At 38.5% G+C, this 23,399-nt stretch overlaps 1 protein-coding gene across 2 annotated transcripts in view; it reads left to right on the top strand.

Moving 5' to 3' along the window:
• The window catches only part of SPNS2 (SPNS lysolipid transporter 2, sphingosine-1-phosphate), a 184,366-nt gene that overhangs the window by 135,481 nt on the left and 25,486 nt on the right, over nt 1-23,399 (top strand). For both annotated transcript variants that reach the window (XM_073615045.1, XM_073615044.1), the window contains exons 5-11: nt 4,282-4,348; nt 8,633-8,763; nt 10,176-10,328; nt 10,421-10,610; nt 15,212-15,277; nt 20,388-20,486; nt 21,570-21,733. In XM_073615045.1, the coding sequence (XP_073471146.1) occupies nt 4,282-4,348; nt 8,633-8,763; nt 10,176-10,328; nt 10,421-10,610; nt 15,212-15,277; nt 20,388-20,486; nt 21,570-21,733 (870 nt within the window). The remainder of the gene's footprint in view (nt 1-4,281; nt 4,349-8,632; nt 8,764-10,175; nt 10,329-10,420; nt 10,611-15,211; nt 15,278-20,387; nt 20,487-21,569; nt 21,734-23,399) is intronic.

Genomic DNA, 23,399 nt, shown 5'->3' with positions numbered 1-23,399 from the left:
CATTATCATGCTGCAACATGAGGTGATGGTCGTGGATGAATGGCAGAACAATGGGCCTCTGGATCTCGTCATGATATCTCTGTGCATTCAAAAAGCCATCAATAAAATGCACCTGTGTTTGTTGTCCACAGTATACACCTGCCCATACCATAACCCCACCGCCACCATGGGCCACTCCATCCACAACGTTGACATCAGCAAACCGCTCACCCACACAACGCCATACACGCTGTCTGCTATCTGCCCTGTACAGTGAAAATCGGGATTCATCCATGAAGAGAACACCTCTCCAAAGTGCCAGACGCCATAGAATATGAGCATTTGCCCACTCAAGTCAGTTACGATGACGAACTGCAGTCAGTTTGAGACCCCGATGAGGATGATGAGCATGCAGATGAGCTTCCCTGAGATGGTTTTTGACAGTTTGTGCAGAAATTCTTTAGTTATGCAAACCGATTGTTGCAGCAGCTGTCCGGGTGGCTGGTCCGAGACGTTCTTGAAGGTGAAGATGCTGGATTTGGAGGTCCTGGGCGGGTATGGTAACATGTGGTCTGCGGTTGTGAGGCCAGTTGGATGTACTGCCAAGTTCTCTGGAACGCCTTTGGAGACGGCTTATGGTAAAGAAATGAACATTCAATTCAAGGGGAACAGCTCTGGTGGACATTCCTGCAGTCAGCATGCCAATTGCACGCTCCCTCAAAACTTGTGACATCTGTTGCATTGTGCTGTGTGATAGAACTGCATATTTTAGAGTGGCCTTTTATTGTGGCCTGCCTAAGGCACACCTGTGCAATAATCATGCTGTCTAATCAGTATCTTGATATGCCACACCTGTGAGGTGGATGGATTATCTCGGCAAAGGAGAAGTGCTCACTAACATTTAGACAGATTTTTGAACAATATTTGAGAGAAATAGGCCTTTTGTGTACATAAAAAAATCATAGATCTTTGCTTTCAGCTCATGATAAATAGGGGCAAACACAAAAGTGTTGCGTTTATAATTTTGCTCAGTGTGTATATATACACACTGATATATATATATATATATATATATACAGCATCTAACAAACGTAAGTACACCCCTCACATTTTTGTAAATATTTTATTCTATCTTTTCATGTGACAACAATGAAGAAATTACACTTTGCTACCATGTAAATTAGTGAGTGTACAGCTTGTATAACAGTGTAAATTTGCTGTCCCCTCAAAATAACTGAACGCACAGCCATTAATGTCTAAATTGCTGGCAACAAAAGTAAGTACACTCCTAAGTGAAGATGTCCAAATTGGGCCCAATTAGCAATTTTCCGTCCCCAGTGTCATGTGACTTGTTAGTGTTACAAGGTCTCAGGTGTGAATGGGGAGCAGGTGTGTTAAATTTGGTGTTATCCCTCTCACTCTCTTACTGGTCACTGGAAGTTCAACATGGCACCTCATGGCAAAGAACTCTCTGAGGATCTGAAAAAAAGAATTGTTGCTCTACATAAAGATGGCCTAGGCTATAAGAAGATTGACAAGACCCTGAAACTGAGCTGCAGCACGGTGGCCAACACTATACAGCGGTTTAACAGGACATTTTCTACTCAGAACAGGCCTCGCCATGGTCAACGAAAGAAGTTGAGTGCACGTGCTCAGCGTCATATCCAGAGGTTGTCTTTGGGAAATAGACGTATGAGTTCTGCCAGCATTGCTGCAGAGGTTGAAGGGGTGGGGGGGTCAGCCTGTCAGTGCTCAGACCATACGCCGCACACAGCGTCAAATTGGTCTGCATGGCTGTCATCCCAGAAGGAAGCCTCTTCTAAAGATGATGAACAAGAAAGCCTGCAAACAGTCTGCTGAAGACAAGCAGTCTAAGGACATGGGTACTGGAACCATGTCCTGTGGTCTGATGAGACCAAGATAAACTTATTTGGTTCAGATGGTGTCAAGCGTGTGTGGTGGCAACCAGGTGAGGAGTACAAAGACAAGTGTGTCTTGCCTACAGTCAAGCATGGTGGTGGGAGTGTCATGGTCTGGGGCTGCATGAGTGCTGCCGGCATTGGGGAGCTACAGTTCATTGAGGGAACCATGAATGCCACCATGTATGGGACATACTGAAGCAGACCATGATCCCCTCCCTTCAGAGACTGGGCTGCAGGGCATTATTCCAACAGGATAAGGACCCCAAACACACCACCAAGATGACCACTACCTTGCTAAAGAAGCTGAGGGTAAAGCTGATGGACTGGCCAAGCATGTCTCCAGACGTAAACCCTCTTGAGCATCTGCGGGGCATCCTCAAACAGAAGGTGGAGGAGCGCAAGGTCTCTAACATTCACCAGTTCTGTGATGTCGTCATGGAGGAGTGGAAGTGGACTCCAGTGGCAACCTGTGAAGCTCTAATGAACTCCATGCCCAAGAGGGTTAAGGCAGTGCTGGAAAAAACTAGTGGCCACACAAAATATTGACACTTTGGGCCCAATTTGGACATTTTCACTTAGGGGTGTACTCACTTTTGTTGCCAGTGGTTTGGACATTAATGGCTGTGTGTTGAGTTATTTTTAGGAGACGGCAAATATACACTGTTATACAAGCTGTACACTCACTACTTTACATTGTAGCAAAATGTCATTTCTTCAGTCTTGTCACATGAAAAGGTATAATAAAATATTTACAAAAATGTGAGGGGTGTACTTTTTGTGAAATACTTTGTGTGTGTGTGTGTATATATATATATATATATATATATATATATATATATAGTATATATTAATGATAAGTCGTTTCAGTTGTATTCCCAAAGTCTAGATGGAGTAGTGCGTTTTGCAGGGTGACCTGTTTCTTCAGGAAGAGATTATATTTTAGGTGCTATGGGTGCTATAACTGCAATAGCATAGTTATAAATTATAATTTCTTGCATTATTCTTCAATCAGTTACTTGAATGTGCAGCTATGTGGACCCGATTATGGATGTCTCTATTTAAATATGATTGGTAGTACCTAAAGCAAAGATAAGATGGTTAATTATAACCATAACCTATCATAATTAATATGGATATAATTAATAATAACATTACTTAACTCAGGCTTTAGGAAGTACACTCCCACTGGCCCTGTTGGTTTTTTCTGCATTCTGACTGCAGTTGATTGCACAGATTAAGATAAACTGTGAGAACTTACTGATGTTAGCTCAGCTGTAGGGTTTTCTAGATGGCATTAGTAGCTTATTGTTTAGTTTCCCTTATAGCCTGGAACTACTCTTCTAATACATATTCAGTGCTCAGTGAAAGGCAACAATTTGGCATATCCTGAATATTTCCAAACTTTAAATTTTAAATTAGTATCTTTAGTGCCAAAGCTGGCAAAAATAAAAATATAAGGCTAGAGAGCTTGTTTTGCTGGCCCAACTATTTGAGTAGTACCAGAAAGCACAGCGCCTGTTCCAGTCAACGTTGGCGGCCCCTACAATAGTTGACCTCTTCACTGGGAGTCAGTAGACTGCACGGCGTATAACATACAAGTGGGTTCCTGTAAGCAATTTCCTATAGTGAAGTGGCACAGTGAGATCATTTCCTGACAAATAAACAAGAACAGCACTAATCTACTGTCATTTACTATAAGCATCACAATAAGGAAAACAGCAGGAGCCCAGCATGCAAAGTCTCTGGTGTGTATTTGTGCTTCAAAACTACTCTGCTTATCAGATAAGATATGTTTTCATCTGCTTTACTAAATGTAGGCACTGCCTTATGCCATGGGATTTTGCTCTAACATAACAGATATCCCTACTACCTAGTCTGATGAAATTCAATAAAATGTTTTTAATGTGTATGTCAGGGAAAAAAACAGTACATGTACAAATCAGTACATCTCTAGAATACTTGCACATTTCCCCATGTTGTATCACTTTAAAAACTCTACAACTACAGAAAAATACCTGTTGATCTGTTACAAATCCAGTATGCTTCTACCTTTCTGTTTAAGCTGACAGCACGCTGACTCTGCTGCACTAAATCCCAAGCAGTAAACTTCCATTATGTTATAGGAAAGGGAAAAGTGTATTCTGTAGCTATAAAGGCATAAAACATGTAAACACGTGCATGTATTGCAGAGCTGTACTTAATCATTTTTTATTTTTTTTTTGCCCAGACATAAAATTTAAAAATAATAATCTTTTAAACATAATTTTAGTATACTTATAAGCATGTAAAGCAACTCCAGTTTTTAAAAGTTAATGCCCACAAGACAGTTGACTATCTAGACTGAATTATCAACAATTCTATTTTCTTTTGTTGCCTTCAGTGGCTTAGGCTATATCACTGGTTCAAGTGTCAAGCAAGTTGCAGGGGACTGGCGCTGGGCTCTGAGGGTAAGATATTAGTTTTGATAAATACAACATTGTACTATACTTATATAGTTCTGAAAAATAAATGATACTTGATAGAGAATGCATAAACACCTATCCTACCCAATGGTAATGTCAAAAGTTTAATGGAGCATAGCACTTTTTTTTTCACAGTTTGACTGCCTATGTTACTGTCTTTCTCTTTATATGTGTTTTGGGCTTATTCAATAACAATTGCAATAAGTAGTGATGAAGTGTAACATGCCAGAGAATAATTGGATTTACTTTTACTGTGGTTAAATGATTTAACTTCTGGTTGATATTGCTTTGCATCTCATCATGGTCCTTTACAAGCATATCTTAGTATGTAGTAACAATATTACAATGGCTGGTGCAAAGGCTAAACATGCTGTCAGATGATTCAATGCATGTGAAATTAGCATGACTGATGCAAATGAAACAAGGAGCCAAATTTAGTGGAACAATTGTACTGAAAGCTATGTCTACTAAATTTCAGGAAAAAAAATGATATTGCTTTGGTAATTAACATTATAGTAATAACTGCAAATTACATCTTATCAAAAAGGAGAAAGACCCATAAAATATTTTCTGGTGTATTCAGCTGAATACTAGTATTAGGAAGTAAAGCCTTTATCCACTGCAAGTTTTAATTTTCTAAAGAGCCACAAAGGAGTGAGCGGGCCCAAATACATCAGTATATAACATGCCTTTCATAAAGAGAACTTGGGTCATCTACAGTATTTCACAACAGTGAGTACACCCTCACATTTTTGTAACTATTTTATTATATGTTTTCATGTGACAACACTGAAGAAATGACACTTTGCTACAATGTAAAGTAGTGAGTGTACAGCTTGTATAACAGTGTAAATTTGCTGTCCACTCAATATAACTCCCCACACACACATTAATGTCTAAACTGCTGGCAACACAAGTGAGTACACCCCAAGTGAAAATGTCCAAATTGGGCCCATTAGCCATTCTCCCTCCCTGGTGTCATGTGACACGTTAGTGTTACAAGGCCTCAGGTGTGAATGAGGAGCAGGTGTGCTAGATTCTGTGTCATTGCTCTCACTCTCTCATACTGGTCACTGGAAGTTCAACATGGCACCTCATGGCAAAGAAAACAACTCCAGTGAGCTGTACACTCACTACTTTACATTGTAGCAAAGTGTCATTTCTTCAGTGTTGTCACATGAAAAGTTATAATAAAATATTTACAAAAATTTGAGGGGTGTACTCACTTTTACGAGATACTGTATGTACTCCTTTGGTTAGCATAGGGTTGTTCACGGATTAGAAGTACTGAAGCTATCAACTGGGAACATGCTATAAATGTGAAGCTACCTGTTCACAAAAACATGTAAATACATTTACACTTTAGTAATAATCACAGAGGATCTGTGTTTTAGAGAGACAAGACCTATTAGTATTAACAACTGAAAGGAACGCAGACAGTGCCAACCACTCGCTCACCTTCTAAAAGCCCAGAATAAATTTTATTGTTGTTATTTGGTGCATGGGTAATCCACCTGCTCCTCTTACATAACAAGATACTTAGATACAAGATACTTAACGTATCTACCTTTTTTTTTTTTATTCTATAAGTGAAAGGGGTGGAATTATGAGGTGTATCATATTATTATTATTATTATTATTATTAATTGAGTATGTGATTTGTTGATGCATTAATGCAGTTCCCTATTTAACACAATAATTATTTACGTACTGTTCTGAATTTAGTGAGCTGTCATTATTAGTCTGGGTACTGGATTGTGCTTTACCAGCTGTAAAACATGTACTTGTTTAGAAAAACATCCAGTGCTCTAACTGAAATTCCAACCATTTGATCTTAATTAGCGATTGCCACCAAATGTTTTCAGTTTTCCACTGTCTAGGATTATAACAAAGACCATTTCCTGATTTAAGGGAAAACATGCTTTGTTTCCATTGTTTTTTGCTGTGGCATCCAGGTTTCACACATTATCCTTTCCATAGCAAAATATGCTTCGGCAGTGTTGTTATAAATATGATTTTAAAACTTAAAAAGTAGGAAGTGTTGCTTCTTTACCTTTGACCCTTTCTGAACTCCTCTCATAACCACTTCAGCCCTGGACCATTTGGCTGGCCAAAGACCAGAGCACTTTTTGCAATTTGGCACTACGCCGCTTTAACTGACAATTGCGCAGTCGTGTGACGTGGCTCCCAAACAAAATTGACATCCTTTTTTCCCACAAATAGAGCTTTCTTTTGGTGGTATTTGATCACGTCTGCATTTTTTATTTTTTGCGGTATAAACAAAAAAAGAGCGACAATTTTGAAAAAAAAAGCAATATTTTTTGCTTTTTGCTATAATAAATATCCCCAAAAAATATATAAAAAATTATTTTTTTCTTAGTTTAGGCCGATACGTATTCTTCTACATCTTTTTGGTAAAAAAAATCGCAATAAGCGTTTATTGATTGGTTTGTGCAAAAGTTATAGCGTCTACAAAATAGGGGATAGTTTTATGGCATTTTTATTAATAATTTTTTTTTTTTACTAGTAATGGCGGCGATCAGTGATTTTTATCATGACTGCGACATTATGGCAGACACGTTGGACACTTTTGGCGCGATTTTGGGACCATTCACATAGCGATCAATGCGATTAAAATTGCATTGATTACTGTGTAAATGTGACTGGCAATGAAGGGGTTAACACTAGGTGATGCTATAGGGGTTAAGTGTGTCCTAGGGAGTGATTCTAACTGTGGGGGGAGGGGCTACATATGGCACCTCACTGATCATAGCTCCCAATTACAGGGAGCTAAGATCAGTGACAGTGTCACTAGGCAGAACGGGGAGATGCTAATGTAAACAAGCATCTCCCCATTCTGCCTAGTGACCCTGTCTTTCTCTCCGTGAGACGATCGCAGGTATCCCCGCGGACATCAAGTCCGTGGGACCCGCGATCCTACTCACGAAGCTCGCGGCGGGGGCGCACAGGTGACGGCACTGCGGCATATTCAAAGGGACGTACAGGTACGCCCATTTGTTGCAGCCATGCCATTCTGCCGACGTACATCGGTGTGCGCCGGTCGGGAACCGGTTAAACCAAAAAACTAACCAGGGAAACTAATTCACAGCACAAACAATTATACCTGTGGCCTATCATATCTGAACACTAAATGATAACGTAGTCTCTTGTTTATATTTGATATACTCCGAGATATACTCAAGTGGAATGTTAAACAATACAGTTGAGTCCCCTGCATGGTTTTAAAGAACTTGGTGGGAAGGTCTTTTCCCAAAATATGTCCAATCAAGACAGCCAAGGTTCTGTCCTGGTGCCTTTCCGGAATGCATACTACATATATTCTTATTAGAGGGACTGTAGGTGGGGCAGTGACAACATAATAATGGTGCCATTGGCCCACTTAGATTCTCCACAGGATTCTATCAAGAGTACTGAAATGGCACCTATCCCAGCTGACACAGCCCCTTTGGAGGGGGGGTCTGGCAGGGTCATGGATAGAAATAAAGATTGGACGATTGGGAGAGGATTGAAATTCTGCCTTATTTCACCTAAACTAAAATGCAAAATCTAAAACTGTCTGGAACACTTTGAGCCTTGTTATACTCAATTTCTGTCCTGTCAAACCAGTGTTGACTGTGAGGTACCATCTGTGAACATCTGTTTGTCATACTATACACATCTATGCTTTGCAGTTGTAAAGGTCATCATGCAAACCACAGAAGCCAACCAAAGTATAATGTATTAGAGGATCAAAATGTCAAGCTGCAATAGTGTATACTGTAGATATTTTATCCATAAGATGAAGCTGAAAACATGCCACATGTAAGCAGACCAGGAAACTAGTAAATACGTCCCTCTGGCAATAAACCTGAAAATGGGTACATGCAGGACTGTGCGTAGGATTATGTAGCATCATCACTGAGGCTCATTAGAAATAATCAGATGCTAAATACCCAATGCTGACTGAACACATACTTAACACTCTGATCACAACCTTCCAAAAATACTCATCACAATCTCTCTGGTAGCAAACAGCAATATCTTTCATTTTCTAGGTAAAGCTTCATATGTCCTTGTCTGTGGCTACAAATTACTCTATGCCGACTTATTATGCATGTATAATGAAACTGCGGTGATTGCTTGTAATAGTTAAATAGTAATATTTTACAATTCTTATAAATATGGTTCTAATTGTATTCATAAAATAATGTATTCTCTTGCAAATTTGTAGTTTCGTCAATGTATTTAACAGCATGACATCTCTTCCAGGTCTCACCAGTGTTGGGCATGATAACTGGGTCTTTAATCCTGATATTTGTACCAATTGCCAAAAGAGGCCATGTAGAACAGCTGAAGGCACGGAGTTCATGGTTTCGAGACATGAAGGCTCTCCTTAAGAAGTAAGCTCTATATATAGACATAACTGCTTATTACATACTTTGTAGGTGGCACATTCTGCTCTCAGTTCTTTCAGTGGGCTGCAAAATATATCATTAATATTCATGTATATGATATAAGAATAAGCACATATCAAGTATTCTGTCCCTGTTGTTCATGAAGTTCTTGAATCAATGTGCAGTGGGGGCAAACACTTTTGGGGACATGTATCAATTCTGTTGCAAGGTAGTACTAAGCAGGCACAGTAAGACATGTTATAAGACAGATTTATCATAGCTAGGCAACTTTATTCATAAAGTCCCCTCTGCTGCTCTAAAGTAGCACTGTGACAGAAAAAAAAAACCCTGACCACTTCTTAATTGTGCTTCAGTTTTCATTAAAAATACCTGACAGTATCTTCTGTGTCTTGGGGACTTTGTTGGTTGGTTCACCTTACTTGAGTGGGTCTGCAAGCAGAGAGATCTCACAGTCGGAATAACCAAGACATACAGTATAATCCAGGGACTGACTCCACGGCTACACCTTAAAAAATATCACCATGTCAACCGTCCTATACCTTTGATTAGCCGGCGAATTATCTGTGATAATTTCTGTGTACAAAAAAACTCTAGATGTGTAACTTATAAAGAAAACATCTACAAAATTATGATGCACTGGTACAGGACCCCGACACTCTTATGCCCCGTACACACGGTCGAATTTTCCAATGGAAAATGTTCGATGGGAGCTTGTTGTCGGAAATTCCGACCGTGTGTAGGCTCCATTGGACACTTTCCATCGGAATTTCCGTCACACAAAATTTGAAATCTGGATCTCAAATTTCCGACAACAATTATAATTGTATCTAGCAGGTTGTCCCATGTTCTCTGATCTCTGTTCTTTAATTTCATTGCTATTTCCATGATGTGCGTGCTATGGGTGTACGGCCTGGATTGTTTGTCCACACATAGACTCGACCCTCCTTTGAACCCCCTTGTTGTAGTTATACATGGTTTTTACATGAGAGTTTTCTATATTCTGTTTGATATTACATTACTTAATAGGTCTAAAACTTGTATATTATCAGTACATGCTCTCTAGAATATAAATGTTTGTTACTGACATGACTAAGCCGACTCTGTACTTAGGCTCGGACTGCATGTTTCATAGAATCTATAGAAAACCTATTTAGACTTCATTATAACACTTATACAGTGATATTTACCATGTATACACTGTTGTTGTTTTAATTTTAAGAAAAACTACAATAATAAAAAAATATATATATATCACCATTAATAAAATATCAGTTTTAGGTGGCTTTAATACTCACTGTATCACTTGCCAGTACATATATCTGTAAAATCAATGACTGCACCACACCTGATTGTTTGTTAATTATGTTATTAACTTATGTATTTTATTTTATCACCAGCCGCAGTTATGTCTTCTCTTCATTGGCAACGTCCACAGTGTCGTTTGCAACGGGGGCTTTGGGCATGTGGATTCCCCTATATCTGTACAGAGCCCAAGTGGTGCAGAAAACAGTGGAACCCTGCAACTTTGGACCATGCAGCAACAAAGACAGGTCAATACTGAAGAAAATATGAATTATTTATCACTGTAGTTAACCATTTTTTATTGGAAGAAAAAATAATACACATTTCTATTTTTAAACAGCCTGATTTTTGGAGCAATCACCTGTATCACTGGCTTTCTTGGTGTAATAACGGGGGCTGGAGCTACTAAGTGGTGCCGTTTGAAAACACAGCGTGCTGACCCACTTGTCTGTGCTGTTGGCATGCTGGGATCAGCTATCTTCATTTGCCTGGTCTTCGTCGCTGCCAAAAGTAGCAGCATAGCTGCATATGTAAGTTCCAGTACTGGGAAAATCTTCTGTCTTCTGCTTTTCTGCTGATAAAAATGAGTTCTACCCAGTGAGGCTGAAACAAGCCTTCTGTGCAGCTCAGCTGGTATCCAGATTGCACAGTGTCATTTTCCTGGTTAAGAATTATTGCTACACACCCTGGTACTACTAACACTATACCTTGCTGCAAAAGCCTTATTCCTGCACACAAAATTTACAAAGCTTTTTTATTTTTAATTGACTAAGTTAGGAACTTCACCAAACAAATTTTTTTTTTTAAATTAGCGTGTATATATTTTTAATTATTAGTTTCAAGAGCAGACAGGAGGAAGGGTACTGGGCATCACCTACAGAATTATAGATGCTGCAAATTTTTGTCACCCGCCCTCCCAAGCCCCCTATGCAGTGCAGCTCATGAGTATGTGGATTGAATTACAAGGAAAGGTGCATTCATTTACAAACATTTTGGCAGTCAGAACAATTCCTTTTATATGTTTTAGCTGTATATTTAGCTTTTTGGAAGGAGCTTAAAAAGAATTGCACATGAACTTTTATGAAAATAACTTTTTTTTAACAGCCATTAGTGGTCTCTGTCAAGGCACAGTCATAATTATTAAAGATTGAATATTCAGGTTCCTGCATATGCCCAAATATGACTTTAATAAGGACAAACTCTAACACTAGAGATGTAGAGGTTATGGCCCCATTCAAGTCTATTGGAAGTCACTACACAGGCACAACCAGCATCAGAGATTTCAGGTCAAAGAAGATAGACATCAGAGCCAGTGAGAGGTAAGTAAGCATCTGGGTGAGGGTGTTTAGGTTCAATTAGGTTAGGGGGCTAGGGAGAGTGGACTAATGGGTTTTTAATGAAAACTCAACTTTACCTTAAAATTATATATTCATCAGTAGTCTAACAACTCAAATAAACTGAAATCTTCTGTTGTTCCCTCTTCAGATCTCATTGATAATCCAATGTTATGCTATAAATATATTACATTCACAGTAATGTTAACACCACTGCATACTTGACGATAAGAGGTTATTTTCAATTGAAAACGTAATGCTACAAAATAAGATCAGGAATGAGATTGTACTGAAGTGTGTAGCTTTTTTTTTTTTTTTTTTTCTGTGAAGCAGTTTTCTCCTGAAGCAGTGCTAGGCTATATCACAACAAAAATTATTTTATGACCACAGTTTATCTTTTTCATGGGCCAAGGAGCAGGGAAATGTTTGCTCTTGGGCACTTGAAAACATTTAGTTTGTTATAATGCAGTGCTGCCAGCCCTGTAAGCCAAAGTGATTCAGGGATTTCTCTCCACAGCACTGTACAATAATAATTCTTACAAATTATTCAGGCTAGGGAATATAACGTAAACCACAAATCTATTTGTTGATAACTGTCATTTGCAAATTACACATTTGTTAGTGTATCTATGGGCACATTATTAAGCTTTGGATAGTTTATGGAATGATTAAAACCCATCGGGGTCTTTTTTTCTTGTGTGCATCCCATTGAGGAGATTTCTGTTCACTTCCTGCCCAGAATACACAAAAGTAAGAGGAAATATCTCCAAAGTAAGGGAAAATCTCAATTTAAAAGACCTATTCCCAACCTCTGTTCCAGTGACAACTGTACAATTTTAGATTTAATATCACTTTCTGTCCTAATGAAAAATAGAGTGGGTTAATCTTCCCAACACTAACAAAAATTAAACCTACCCAAAACTCTTCCTTACATATATCCAAATCTAAAAACTGTAGGGAATTAACTGACTGTGTTGGAACACAAGTTGCTCATGAGCCATACCTTGTTAGCTTGGCTGCTGCATACTGTCACAAAACAGTCATGTCACCAATAGGGAGTGTGATTACTGATGTCCAGGATGGTGGTAGTGATAAGCACATCGGTTTCAATATCTATAATTTTCATTTACTTTATTACATTTTAGCTATAACTGGCCACCTCTAGTAAATTATTGGCACTTGCCATAGCAGAGTTGAAAGAGTGGGTGCAGGAGCTAGAAAGAGAAGTCACAAGAATTTTAGGTAGCTCAGCAATAATAAAGCCATAACTTGCACAGTACACTGCCAGCTTTGCAAATAAGTAAAATGGCTTGCTACATTGTTTTTTATATATATATATATATATATATATATATATATATATATATATATAAAAAATATATATATACAGTATCTCCTCCACCTTCCATTTGAGGATGCCCCACAGATGTTCAATAGGTTTTAGGTCTGGAGACATGCTTGACCAGTCCATCACCTTTACCCTCAGCTTCTTTAGCAAGGCAGTGGTTGTCTTGGAGGTGTGTTTGGGGTCGTCATCATGTTGGAATACTGCCCTGCGTCCCAGTCTCCGAAGGGAGGGGATCATGCTCTGCTTCAGTATGTCACAGTACATGTTGACATTCATGGTTCCCTCAATGAACTGTAGCTCCATAGTGCCGGCAGCACTCATGCAGCCCCAAATCATGACACTCCCACCACCATGCTTGACTGCAGGCAATTCACACTTGTCTTTGTACTCCTCACCTGGTTGCCGCCACACACGCTTGACACCATCGGAACCAAATAAGTTTATCTTGGTCTCATCAGACCACAGGACATGGTTCCAGCAATCCATGTCCTTAGTCTGCTTGTCTTCATCAAACTGTTTGCAGACTTTCTTGTGCATCATCTTTAGAAGAGGCTTCTTTCTGGGACGACAGCCATGCAGCCTAATGTTATGCAGTGTGCGGCATATGGTCTGAGCACTGACAGGCTGACCCCTCACCCCTTTAACCTCTGCAGCAATGCTGGCAGCACTCATACATCTATTTCCCAAAGACAACCTCTGGATATGTCGCTGAGCACATGCGCTCAACTTCTTTGATCGACCATGGCGAGGCCTGTTCTAACTGGAACCTGTCCTGTTAAACTTTTGTATGGTCTTGCCCACCGTGCTGCAGCTCAGTTTCAGGGTTATAGCCTAGGCCATCTTTATGTAGAGCAACAATTTTTTTTTTTTCAGATCCTCAGGGAGTTCTTTGCCATGAGGTACCATGTTGAACTTTCAGTGATCAGCATGAGAGAGTGAGAGCGATGACACCAAATTTAACACACCTGCTCCCCATTCACACCTGAGACCTTGTAACACTAATGAGTCACATGACACTGGGAAGGGGGAAAAAATTGGGCCCAATTTGGACATTTTCACTTAGGGGTGTGCTCACTTTTGTTGCCAGCAGTTTAGACATCAATGGCTGTGTGTTGAGTTATTTTGAGGGGACAGCAAATTTACACTGTTATACAAGCTGTACACTCATTAATTTACATTGTAGCAAAGTGTCATTTCTTGTCACATGAAAAGATATAATAAAATATTTACAAAAATGTGAGGGTGTACTCACTGTTGTGAAATACTGTAGATGACCCAAGTTCCCTTTATGAAAGGCATGTTATATACTGATGTATTTGGGCCCGCTCACTCCGTTGTGGCTCTTTAGATGGCTTAAAAATTAAAACTTGCAGTGGATAAAGGCTTTACTTCCTAATACTAGTTTTCAGCTGAATACATCAGAAAATATTTTATGGGTCTCTCTCCTTTATGATAAGATGTTGTAATTTGCAGTTATTACTATAATGTTAATTACCAAAGCAATATAATTTGTTTTCCTGAAATTTAGTAGACACAGCTTTCAGTGTTGAGTTATTTTTAGGGGACAGCAAATTTACACTGTTATGCAAGCTTTACACTCAATACTTTACATTGTAGCAAAGTGTCACTTCTTCAGTGTTGTCACATGAAAAGATAGAATAAAATATTTACAAAAATTTGAGGGGTGTACTCACTTTTGTGAGATACTGTATATATACCTGTGCATAGAAACTAGTCAGGTTCCGGTTGATTTACTAAAGCTGGAGATTTTGCACATTCCAGTTTTAGTAAATCAACCCCTTAATGTATGCGTCGTATGTGTTGATCATACAGAGGATCTATGGCTGAATCCTGTACTGACAGGAAAAATTGACTGTATTTGTCCAGCTTGCTTAGTATTTAATATTGCATGGACAAAAGGTTGTGAAATTGAACCTACCTAAAATTACATGCAGGATAAAACCATATTGTTCTTTAAAGCTATACAACAAAATAGCAGCCATCCAAATATGCAAAGAGCTAGTAAGGGAAAACAATGACTGGAAAGACTGTGTTACTGTTTGTGTGCAGATTAACATCATGGGTAAGGACTTTCTATTACAAATGCTAGCCATGTACATATAAGCAAACATTAATACATCAAAAGAACCACAAGCCCTCCCAATGCGACCGTCTGCAATGCATAGCTATCCTCTTCAAATAGCAAAATATAGAAATGGTATTCATCCTGTGTGGATTTTTAATACGTTCCCTGTTATGTCTTTTGTATTAAATGGTGTATATATTTTGCATACCTAAATATAAGGCTGTTTTAATATCTGATTTTATTTTTTTCCTTTTGAACTTTTAAGCCAATATGACTCAGCAAGCTGACCCACAAAGTCAATTTTTTAAGTTCTAGTGTTTCTTATTATCTATAATAGATATATCCTTCTCTTACTTTTTCCAGATATGTATATTTGCTGGTGAGACTTTGCTTTTCTCCAACTGGGCCATCACTGCTGATATGTTAATGGTGAGTCTGTTAGACATTTGAGTCATAAAAGGTTTTGTATATACATTCTTAAGACTAATTCTGAGAGATAAGTGGATCATAAATCTTTATGTCTTTTACATACACGTATACATTGTTGACTTATGAATATTCAATCCATGTATTCAACTTTTCTTTAATTACCTTATATTATTCCATAATCAGTTTAGCAGTTAATAATAGGCTATATTAGAAGCAATCATTGCTTCTGGGACTATGTGTACTCTAGATACTATTTGGTTTAGCATTTTATTGTTAAGCTGCAACTGAAATCAGGGACTGAGATAGGAAATATATTTACCATTAATCATAAATCTCATTATGTCTTTATATGAATGACTAATGCCTAATGCCTAATATGGATTTCCAGTCATTTTTTTGAGTGTAGGTGGTGCTTTCTAATTCAACATACCTTGATCTATGGAGCCAGGATGCTACAATTAAATTAAGAGTTTCATCATTGGTTTGTGATGATGAATAATGCTACTTTGATTTAAAAAGCTTTTAGTGGATTTGTCGTTCTTGCGACCTTGCTTATCACATTTTATTATTGCATCAGCTGTATATTTTTCTTTCATTCTTTACATTTTTTGGATGCATTTTAGTTTGATAGGTAATACACATTGATAACAAGGTTATCAAACTGGGTCAAGTAAATCATGGTTAATATGCCCTTGTTGATAGAGTTAATCCAATCAACCGTATTATTTAGCCACAGTGCTTATAGATTTATAAGCTACAAATGACACAAGCAAGCGTTTTCACATATTTTCGGCACTGAATAACTCATTTTTATTTTGTAATCTTTCCAGAAAAATGACAGCTGGAACCTGTTTGATTGCTATGATCCACCCTGGCACTTTACTTCCTCTAACTATTATGAAATAGGGCAATTTATGGCAGCAATGGATGCGGCAATTAAGTAATTGCTGTGTCACATCTTAATGCTATTTTTAACAATTCTGTGATCATGTACTTAACCGTATTAACCACTTGCCTACCAGGCCAATTCTGACACTTCTCTCCTACATGTAAAAATCATAATTCTTTTTCTAGAAAATTACTCAGATCCCCCACACTTTATATATGTTTTTTTAGCAAAGATCCTAGGGAATAAAATGGTGGTCGTTGTTTTTTATCTCGCATGGTATTTGCGCAGCAATTTTTCAAACGTTTTTTTTTTGGAAACAACGCTTTAAAAATTTTTACAGGTTACCTGTTTAGAGTTTATGAGGAGGTCTAGCATTAGAATTATTGCTTTCGCTCTAACGTTCATGGTGATACCTCACATGTGTGGTTTGAACACTGTTTACATATGTGGGCGCTACCTATGTATGCGTTCGCTTCTGCAAACAAGCACGCAGGGACGGGAGCACTTTTTTTTATTGTTCATTTTACTTTTATTTTTCTATTTTGACGCATTTGTTTAAAAAAAAAAAAAATTAATCACTTTTATTCCTATTGCAAGGAATGTAAACATCCTTTGTAATAGGAATAGGGCATGACAGGTCCTCTTTACAGCAAGATCTGGGGTCTATAAGTCTCCAGATCTCACCTCTAGGCTGGAAAGCCTGAAATAAAAAAAAATATCAGCTTCCCAGCCAAGGCGTCGTCATGTTTTCAAATGCAGAGGCCAGGCATGACCTCATAACATAGTGCCCGACCCCCAAAAGGTCATAGAGACTTTCAGGGACCATCTGACCCGCCGTATTCTCGATGGACAACTTCCGGCGCTGGACGATTCCTTCTCCGGCTCCGGAGGGAGGCGGGAGGGGGATGTCCTATTCCACCGGCTGTAAAAAAAAATCAAGCTGCTGAACAGCCGCTATGATTGTTTTTACAGTACAGGGAATCTCCGACTGTAAAAGAAAATATCTGAATGATGCCTGTACTGCAGGCATCATTCAGATATCACCACTCAAAGTCTGTGACGTCATATGATGGCGTGTGGGCGGTAAGTTGTTAACTTAATTACTATACAACCAGTTTATAGAAATCCATATGCCACAGTCACACCAGTATGTAAAACTTCCTATTGGAATAACAATGTGTGATTATATGTGTTGTCATGCACAATAATTAGTCATTAACCATTAATCCATTTCGTTTTGAAAAGTGAATCAGATACTTGCCTTATTTTTGTGCTTTAGTCACATTCTGCGGCGATTCTCATCAAGATGATCATTCCTGGTCCATTGTTCCAATGATTTCCACCTCTTACATTGGAATGTTATTCTCTATGTTTGTCCTTGCTAAGGAATGAAAGAATCTTGACCATCATCTACTATAACCTTAGGAATTTCCTACTGAACCTTTTAAAGTAAACCAAACACTTTAGCCCTGAATACTTTCTTTTAAACAGGAAGTTCCTTGAATGTTGTGTTCTTTATTGATATGTCAAGACATCATCAGCCAGCCAGTAGCACAATGTTGTTTCCTCTAGCTCCATGCACTCAGGGTAATGTTGTAGATAAGTAATGATATTCCCATTAGGCTCTCCTTATTCATTGATTATTACCCAGAAGCCTCATAGACCATGTTAGGAGTATTTTGAACTTTGAGATACAGTTTTACGAATACACATTATCCCTATCCACTTTAGGATTAGGGTCAGTAAAGGTACTCATCTATTAAAGTGGTTCTATACTCAAATGTTGACATTAAAGTGGTTGTAAACCCACTTTGAAAAAAAAAAATTAACACCTGCAAGAGAAAGACCTAATGAGCTTACTAGCTCATTATGTAATACTCACCTGAGATCGAAGCGCTTGCTGCGGTGCCCCCGTACGGCCGGCGACATCACTCCCGGGGGTTACCTCCGGGTATCACGGCTCCGGCGCTGTGATTAGCCGGAGCCGCGATGAGGTCACTTCCGCTCAAGCGCTCAGGAGCCGCCGGTAACGGCGCACTCACTGAAGCAAACGGCACGTACGTACTATTGCTTCAGTGCGCATTTGCCGATGACGTCGGCACATGCAAATACAGGGGATATCTTCTAAACCGTGCAGGTTTAGGAGATATCCGGGGTAGCTACATGTAAGCCTTTAATATAGGCTTACCTGTAGCAAAAAGTGATCTGTAAGGCCTGATTCACACCTATGCATTTTTTAGTGCTTTTTGCATTTTGCAGATTTGCACTACAGTCCATTTAACATGGTTCCCAATGGAACATGTTCTGTAGTGCAAATCTGCAAAATGCAAAAAAGCACTAAAAATGCATAGGAGTGAATCGTGCCTAAGGGTTTACAACCACTTTAATGTTAGCAGTCTTTCTGGGATGTGTAAATTGTAAGAGTTATTGAAGGGCAGAAGTATGTATTTGACCTTGAGAAGGTGCTGTTTCTTGCTCCCGTCCTTAGGTCTCATGCACACTGAATGTATTTACAGATGCTGTTTTTGGCTTCAGATGTTTTTTTTCTGCAGCCAATAAACTCTCCAGCATGTTATCCTAAGTGTCCATGCACACATAGGCTGTTATCAGCAGTTTTTGGCAGGGGCATTTTCTGGCTTGAAAAAAACCCAAAACTAGTAGGTTTTGAGAGGAGTTTTTCAGCTGTAAAACAGCTCTAATGCTCCGTACACACGGTCGGATTTTCCGACGGAAAATGTGTGATAGGACCTTGTTGTCGGAAATTCCGACAGTGTGTAGGCTCCATCACACATTTTCCATCGGATTTTCTGACACAAAGTTTGACAGCAGGCTATAAAATTTTCTGACAACAAAATCCGTTGTCGGAATTTCCGATCGTGTGTACACAAATCCGACGCACAAAGTGCCACGCATGCTCAGAATAAATAAAAAGACGAAAGCTGTTGGCTACTGCCCCCTTTATAGTCCCGACGTACGTGTTTTACGTCACCGCGTTCAGAACGATCGGATTTGCCGACAACTTTGTGTGACCGTGTGTATAAGACAAGTTTGAGCCAACATCCGTCGGAAAAAATCCATGGATTTTGCTGTCGGAATGTCCGATCAATGTCCGAACGTGTGTACGGGGCATGAATCTGAAAAAAGCTGAAAACACCTTAAAAACGCTGAAAAACATGATTATTCTGCATTTATCAACGTTTTTGAGCCATAAGCTTTTATGGGAGTATAGTTTTGCTAAAAAAAGATAAAAAATGCTACAGTTAAAAATAGCTGAAAAACACTAGTGCAAAAACGCTGAAAAACTCACTCTACAGCTACAGCTTTCTATAACTAATGTTACTGGCTTTTTTATAATGTCCAGTGTGCACGAGGCCTTACTGTTCACATGTCTAAAGACCTAGGCATTTAGTCACATGATCACTACTGCAGGGGAGGTTTTACCAATTTAGGCCCCTTTCACACTTGTGCGACCTCAAAGTCGCGTGATTTTACCGCAAATTTCGCAACGATTTTACTGCGATTTTGCCGCAATTTGGGAGCAGTACTACTTTGTACAACTTTGCCACAACTTTGGCATTAGCCATTCTCAGCTTGTGCTTACAAAGTCGTACTGAAATCGTGTCTATATTATTCAGGTACGATTTGCATGCTACTTGAGGGTTTAACATTGAGGTCTATGGACATCAACTCGCATGGAAGTTGGACCAAAGTAGTACAGGGACTACTTTGAAGTCGGCACGACTTAAAGTCGTGCCAGTATGAATGGTAGTCATTGAAAATCATTGAGAATGACTTGTCATGCAATTTTGCACTACAAAATCGTGGGACAAGTTGTATAAGTGTGAAAGGGGACTTAGGCTTCAATATAGTGTCCCCTGAGGACACAGTGTATCTGTGCAGTAGGAATAAACCATGTACTGTATCTTTTCCACAGCTTAACTAATATACAGTGTACTATTTTGTCAAGCCAATGGCATATCACTTATGTGTTTCAGTGCCTTTAATTAACAGCCAGTCTAACATCTATCATTCTAGGTGTGTGCATGTATAGATCATTCCCCACTTAATTCAAGCTAGCATATACAGTATATACAAATATTTCTTATTAAAAAATAAAGCAATATAAAAAAAAAAATTTGGAAAAAATAATAAGTAACTATTATTTTGATGAATATTTTTGAGTGATGTTCTGTATAATTATCTCCTTTGTATTTTGTGCAGTATGTAGTTATTCCAACACGTCGTGCAACTGCTGTGGCCTTGCAGAGCTTTACATCTCACCTCCTCGGAGACGCTGGCAGTCCATACCTTATTGGATTTGTAAGTAGAAAGTGATAACGCCTAGCAAAAAAAGTTACTTCTGATGATAGACATGGGATGGAGTTGCGTGAATGCAGATCTTTCCATAAATTAACTTTTCCGCAGACTCCCCAGAAAAGAACATGGAATAATCATAGACACATTTGTGTGGACAATAAGGCTATATAGCTGGCTAAACTAAAGCTTAAGCTTAACGCCATGCATAAACTTGCATGGAGTTAAAGGCTTTTTGAATATCCCTAGAAAGACCTTTTGGCAGTCATATCTTCCAAACACCATCTCATTATTTATGGTTGCATTTACCTCATTCTAAGTTCTGTGGAATCCTCTGCAGTGTTACTGGTGCCATATCTTCACATTTAATTGGACTATTTTAAAGACTATTTTGGAATAAGAACAGTAACATCTACTGGGTACTATTGGAACCATTATCCAATTATGCGCCTTTGTTTTTAAATACTACTGTAAATGTAATGTGCATACACACATTGCTTTCTTTATATTTACAAAGCACTTGAACCCTAACAATAAAGAGTCTTCTGAGTATTTTACTGAACTGCTCCCAGTGTGTCTGTCTGGCTCAGCTTGCTTATTCTTTTCAGCACTACAAGGCCATTTCACAGTTTAGGTTTGATGAATTATGCTAATGGTTCTACTTCTAGAAGTCATTGCAGTGATTTGGTGGGATCAACAGACTTTGCTGACTGTGGAGATAAACTAATGTTGAACAAAATGAATCCTTCGTAGAATTCTTGACTACTGTATGTATTCTTCATACAAAAAATGGGTTCCTGTTTTTCTTTTTGTGTAAGAATCATTTTATTCTAAGGCAGTTTTACATACCTGAGAGCAAACATGAATACCTACAAATCGCCCTCTGTGTGTTTACAAATGGCACAATATGTTTGCAGCTGTTCGCATCCAAGTCTCATTTAACTAAACAAAGTTTTCCTCCCTTATCCCTAGTGCATGTGATAATTGTGCAGGTAGTGTAATGTTGATTTCCTTTTATGTAAAAGGGAATTGTTTCATTCCACAAGGCAGGAGCAGTCTGTTTACTTTTCCTTTGTTTTTGATTCATAGATCTCGGATCTCATCCAGGAGAGCACCAATAAGACTCCACTTTGGGAGTTCCTGAGTCTCGGCTATGCACTGATGCTCTGCCCATTCGTGGTGGTTTTGGGGGGAATGTTTTTCCTAGCTACAGCACTTTACTTTTTGGAAGACCTTGCCAAAGCTGAACAACAGTAAGTTGAGCCACCTTATCATGTTTTTATTTGGTGTTCAGAAACAAATGACCCTTTTTGATGCACAGCATTATATTGCTTGTGGGAAAACATAATTCTGCTGGTAAAGAATATACCTGCAGCTCCTAACCAAAATTCAGAAAGAAGACATCAGTCCTTTAAATTCACTTCTTCTTTTGGCGTAGGAAGGAACTTGGATGTGAATTCACCTAAAGCTTATTCATTAATCATTACTGGTTTTTGACTGATGTTTACAGGCAGTTTTTTTAAGCAAAGGATCAAAGACAGTTTTCACAACCATTAATTAATGTTTTTTTTATGTATCAAAAAAATTTTGACCCTATGTTAGGTAATAAAAATTGTTGTCTTTACTAATTTCATTGCCAACAAATCAATACTTGGCAGACATCACAATTTAATAGATAAATATATTAAGTTAAAAATGATGTTAAAATTCAGATACTCAATTCATGTCTGTTCTCTCTGGGGTATCAGCATTAATGCTGCACATATTACACATATTCTGGTGCCTTATAAGTGACAGTAAATTTGCTTGGAAACATTAAGTCTTCTACATCAGTGGTCATCAACCCTGTCCTCAGGGCCCACTAACAGGCCAGGTTTGCAAGATAACTGAAATACATCACAGGTAATATCATTTACTGCTCAGTGATTGCAGTATTCTAGTCTGCATCTCCCCAAGGTAATACATAAAACCTGGCCTGTTAGTGGTTCCTGAGGACAGGGTTGATCACCACTGTTCTACATCATTTGTCAAACAGTGGGAATTGAATATTATTGAATATTATTATCATTTGCTATTCGTTGTGGTAAGCTGCAGTTATTATTATCATGATCTTTATTATTATGAATATTGCATTCTAATACACTAGTATCTTGAGTTGTTTATAAGTGTGAAAATGTGGCTATATTGTATTGCATTACCATAGTAAGTACTTACACCATCTGTGATTGCAGGACTCTTTGCCTAACCCCTTTTGATTAATGTTCTTTATTAAACCAATTAAACTCATCACTCATCATTATTACAGTATATCTAACATAGTTTGTGTTAATCTTAGGAAGGATCTACCTTTTTACTAACAGAAGAATAAAGAAATTACACTACTGACAAATGATTCGATATAAGAAGTCAGCAGAGCTTTGCCTCATTCACTAAGCTAAGGGGAAATTCCCCTGCAAAGTGAACAGCCTTTATGACTTTAGTAAATTACCGATTTGGCTGCAGAAATAACTAATTTGATTGGTACGTCAATGCTTATAATTGTGCCCCTAGAAATGCTGTGATGGTGAAATCTAAATATGGATGTAGAAAACTATAAAGCTTGTGTCCCAGTATAAGAGAGTTTGTTGGGAGGACATCACTATGGTTTACTGTTTGGGCATAGTAGAAAATATTTTAAAGACCTATAATAAAAGTGAGGTCAACCTGAAAGATGTAGGTAGATGTTTGCTTATTGTTCTGTTAAAAGAAAAAAGTTGTAGCAGCCTGAACATTCACCTCCAGCCCAGTCAATGCAGAGTATACATAATGCACAAGCATGGTCCATTTTCCACCCCATCATAGAGAATGTTGAAGGTGTACTGAATTAGGCAGTAGTTCAGTAACAGGCAGGTTTGGAGTGGCTGATAGGGTTCAACAGTG

This window comes from Aquarana catesbeiana, linkage group LG02 (assembly GCF_042186555.1).
Source record: "Aquarana catesbeiana isolate 2022-GZ linkage group LG02, ASM4218655v1, whole genome shotgun sequence".
Lineage (NCBI taxonomy): Eukaryota > Metazoa > Chordata > Amphibia > Anura > Ranidae > Aquarana > Aquarana catesbeiana.
Note: the sequence above shows the minus strand (reverse complement) of the source record. Positions and strands in the feature narration are given on the sequence as shown.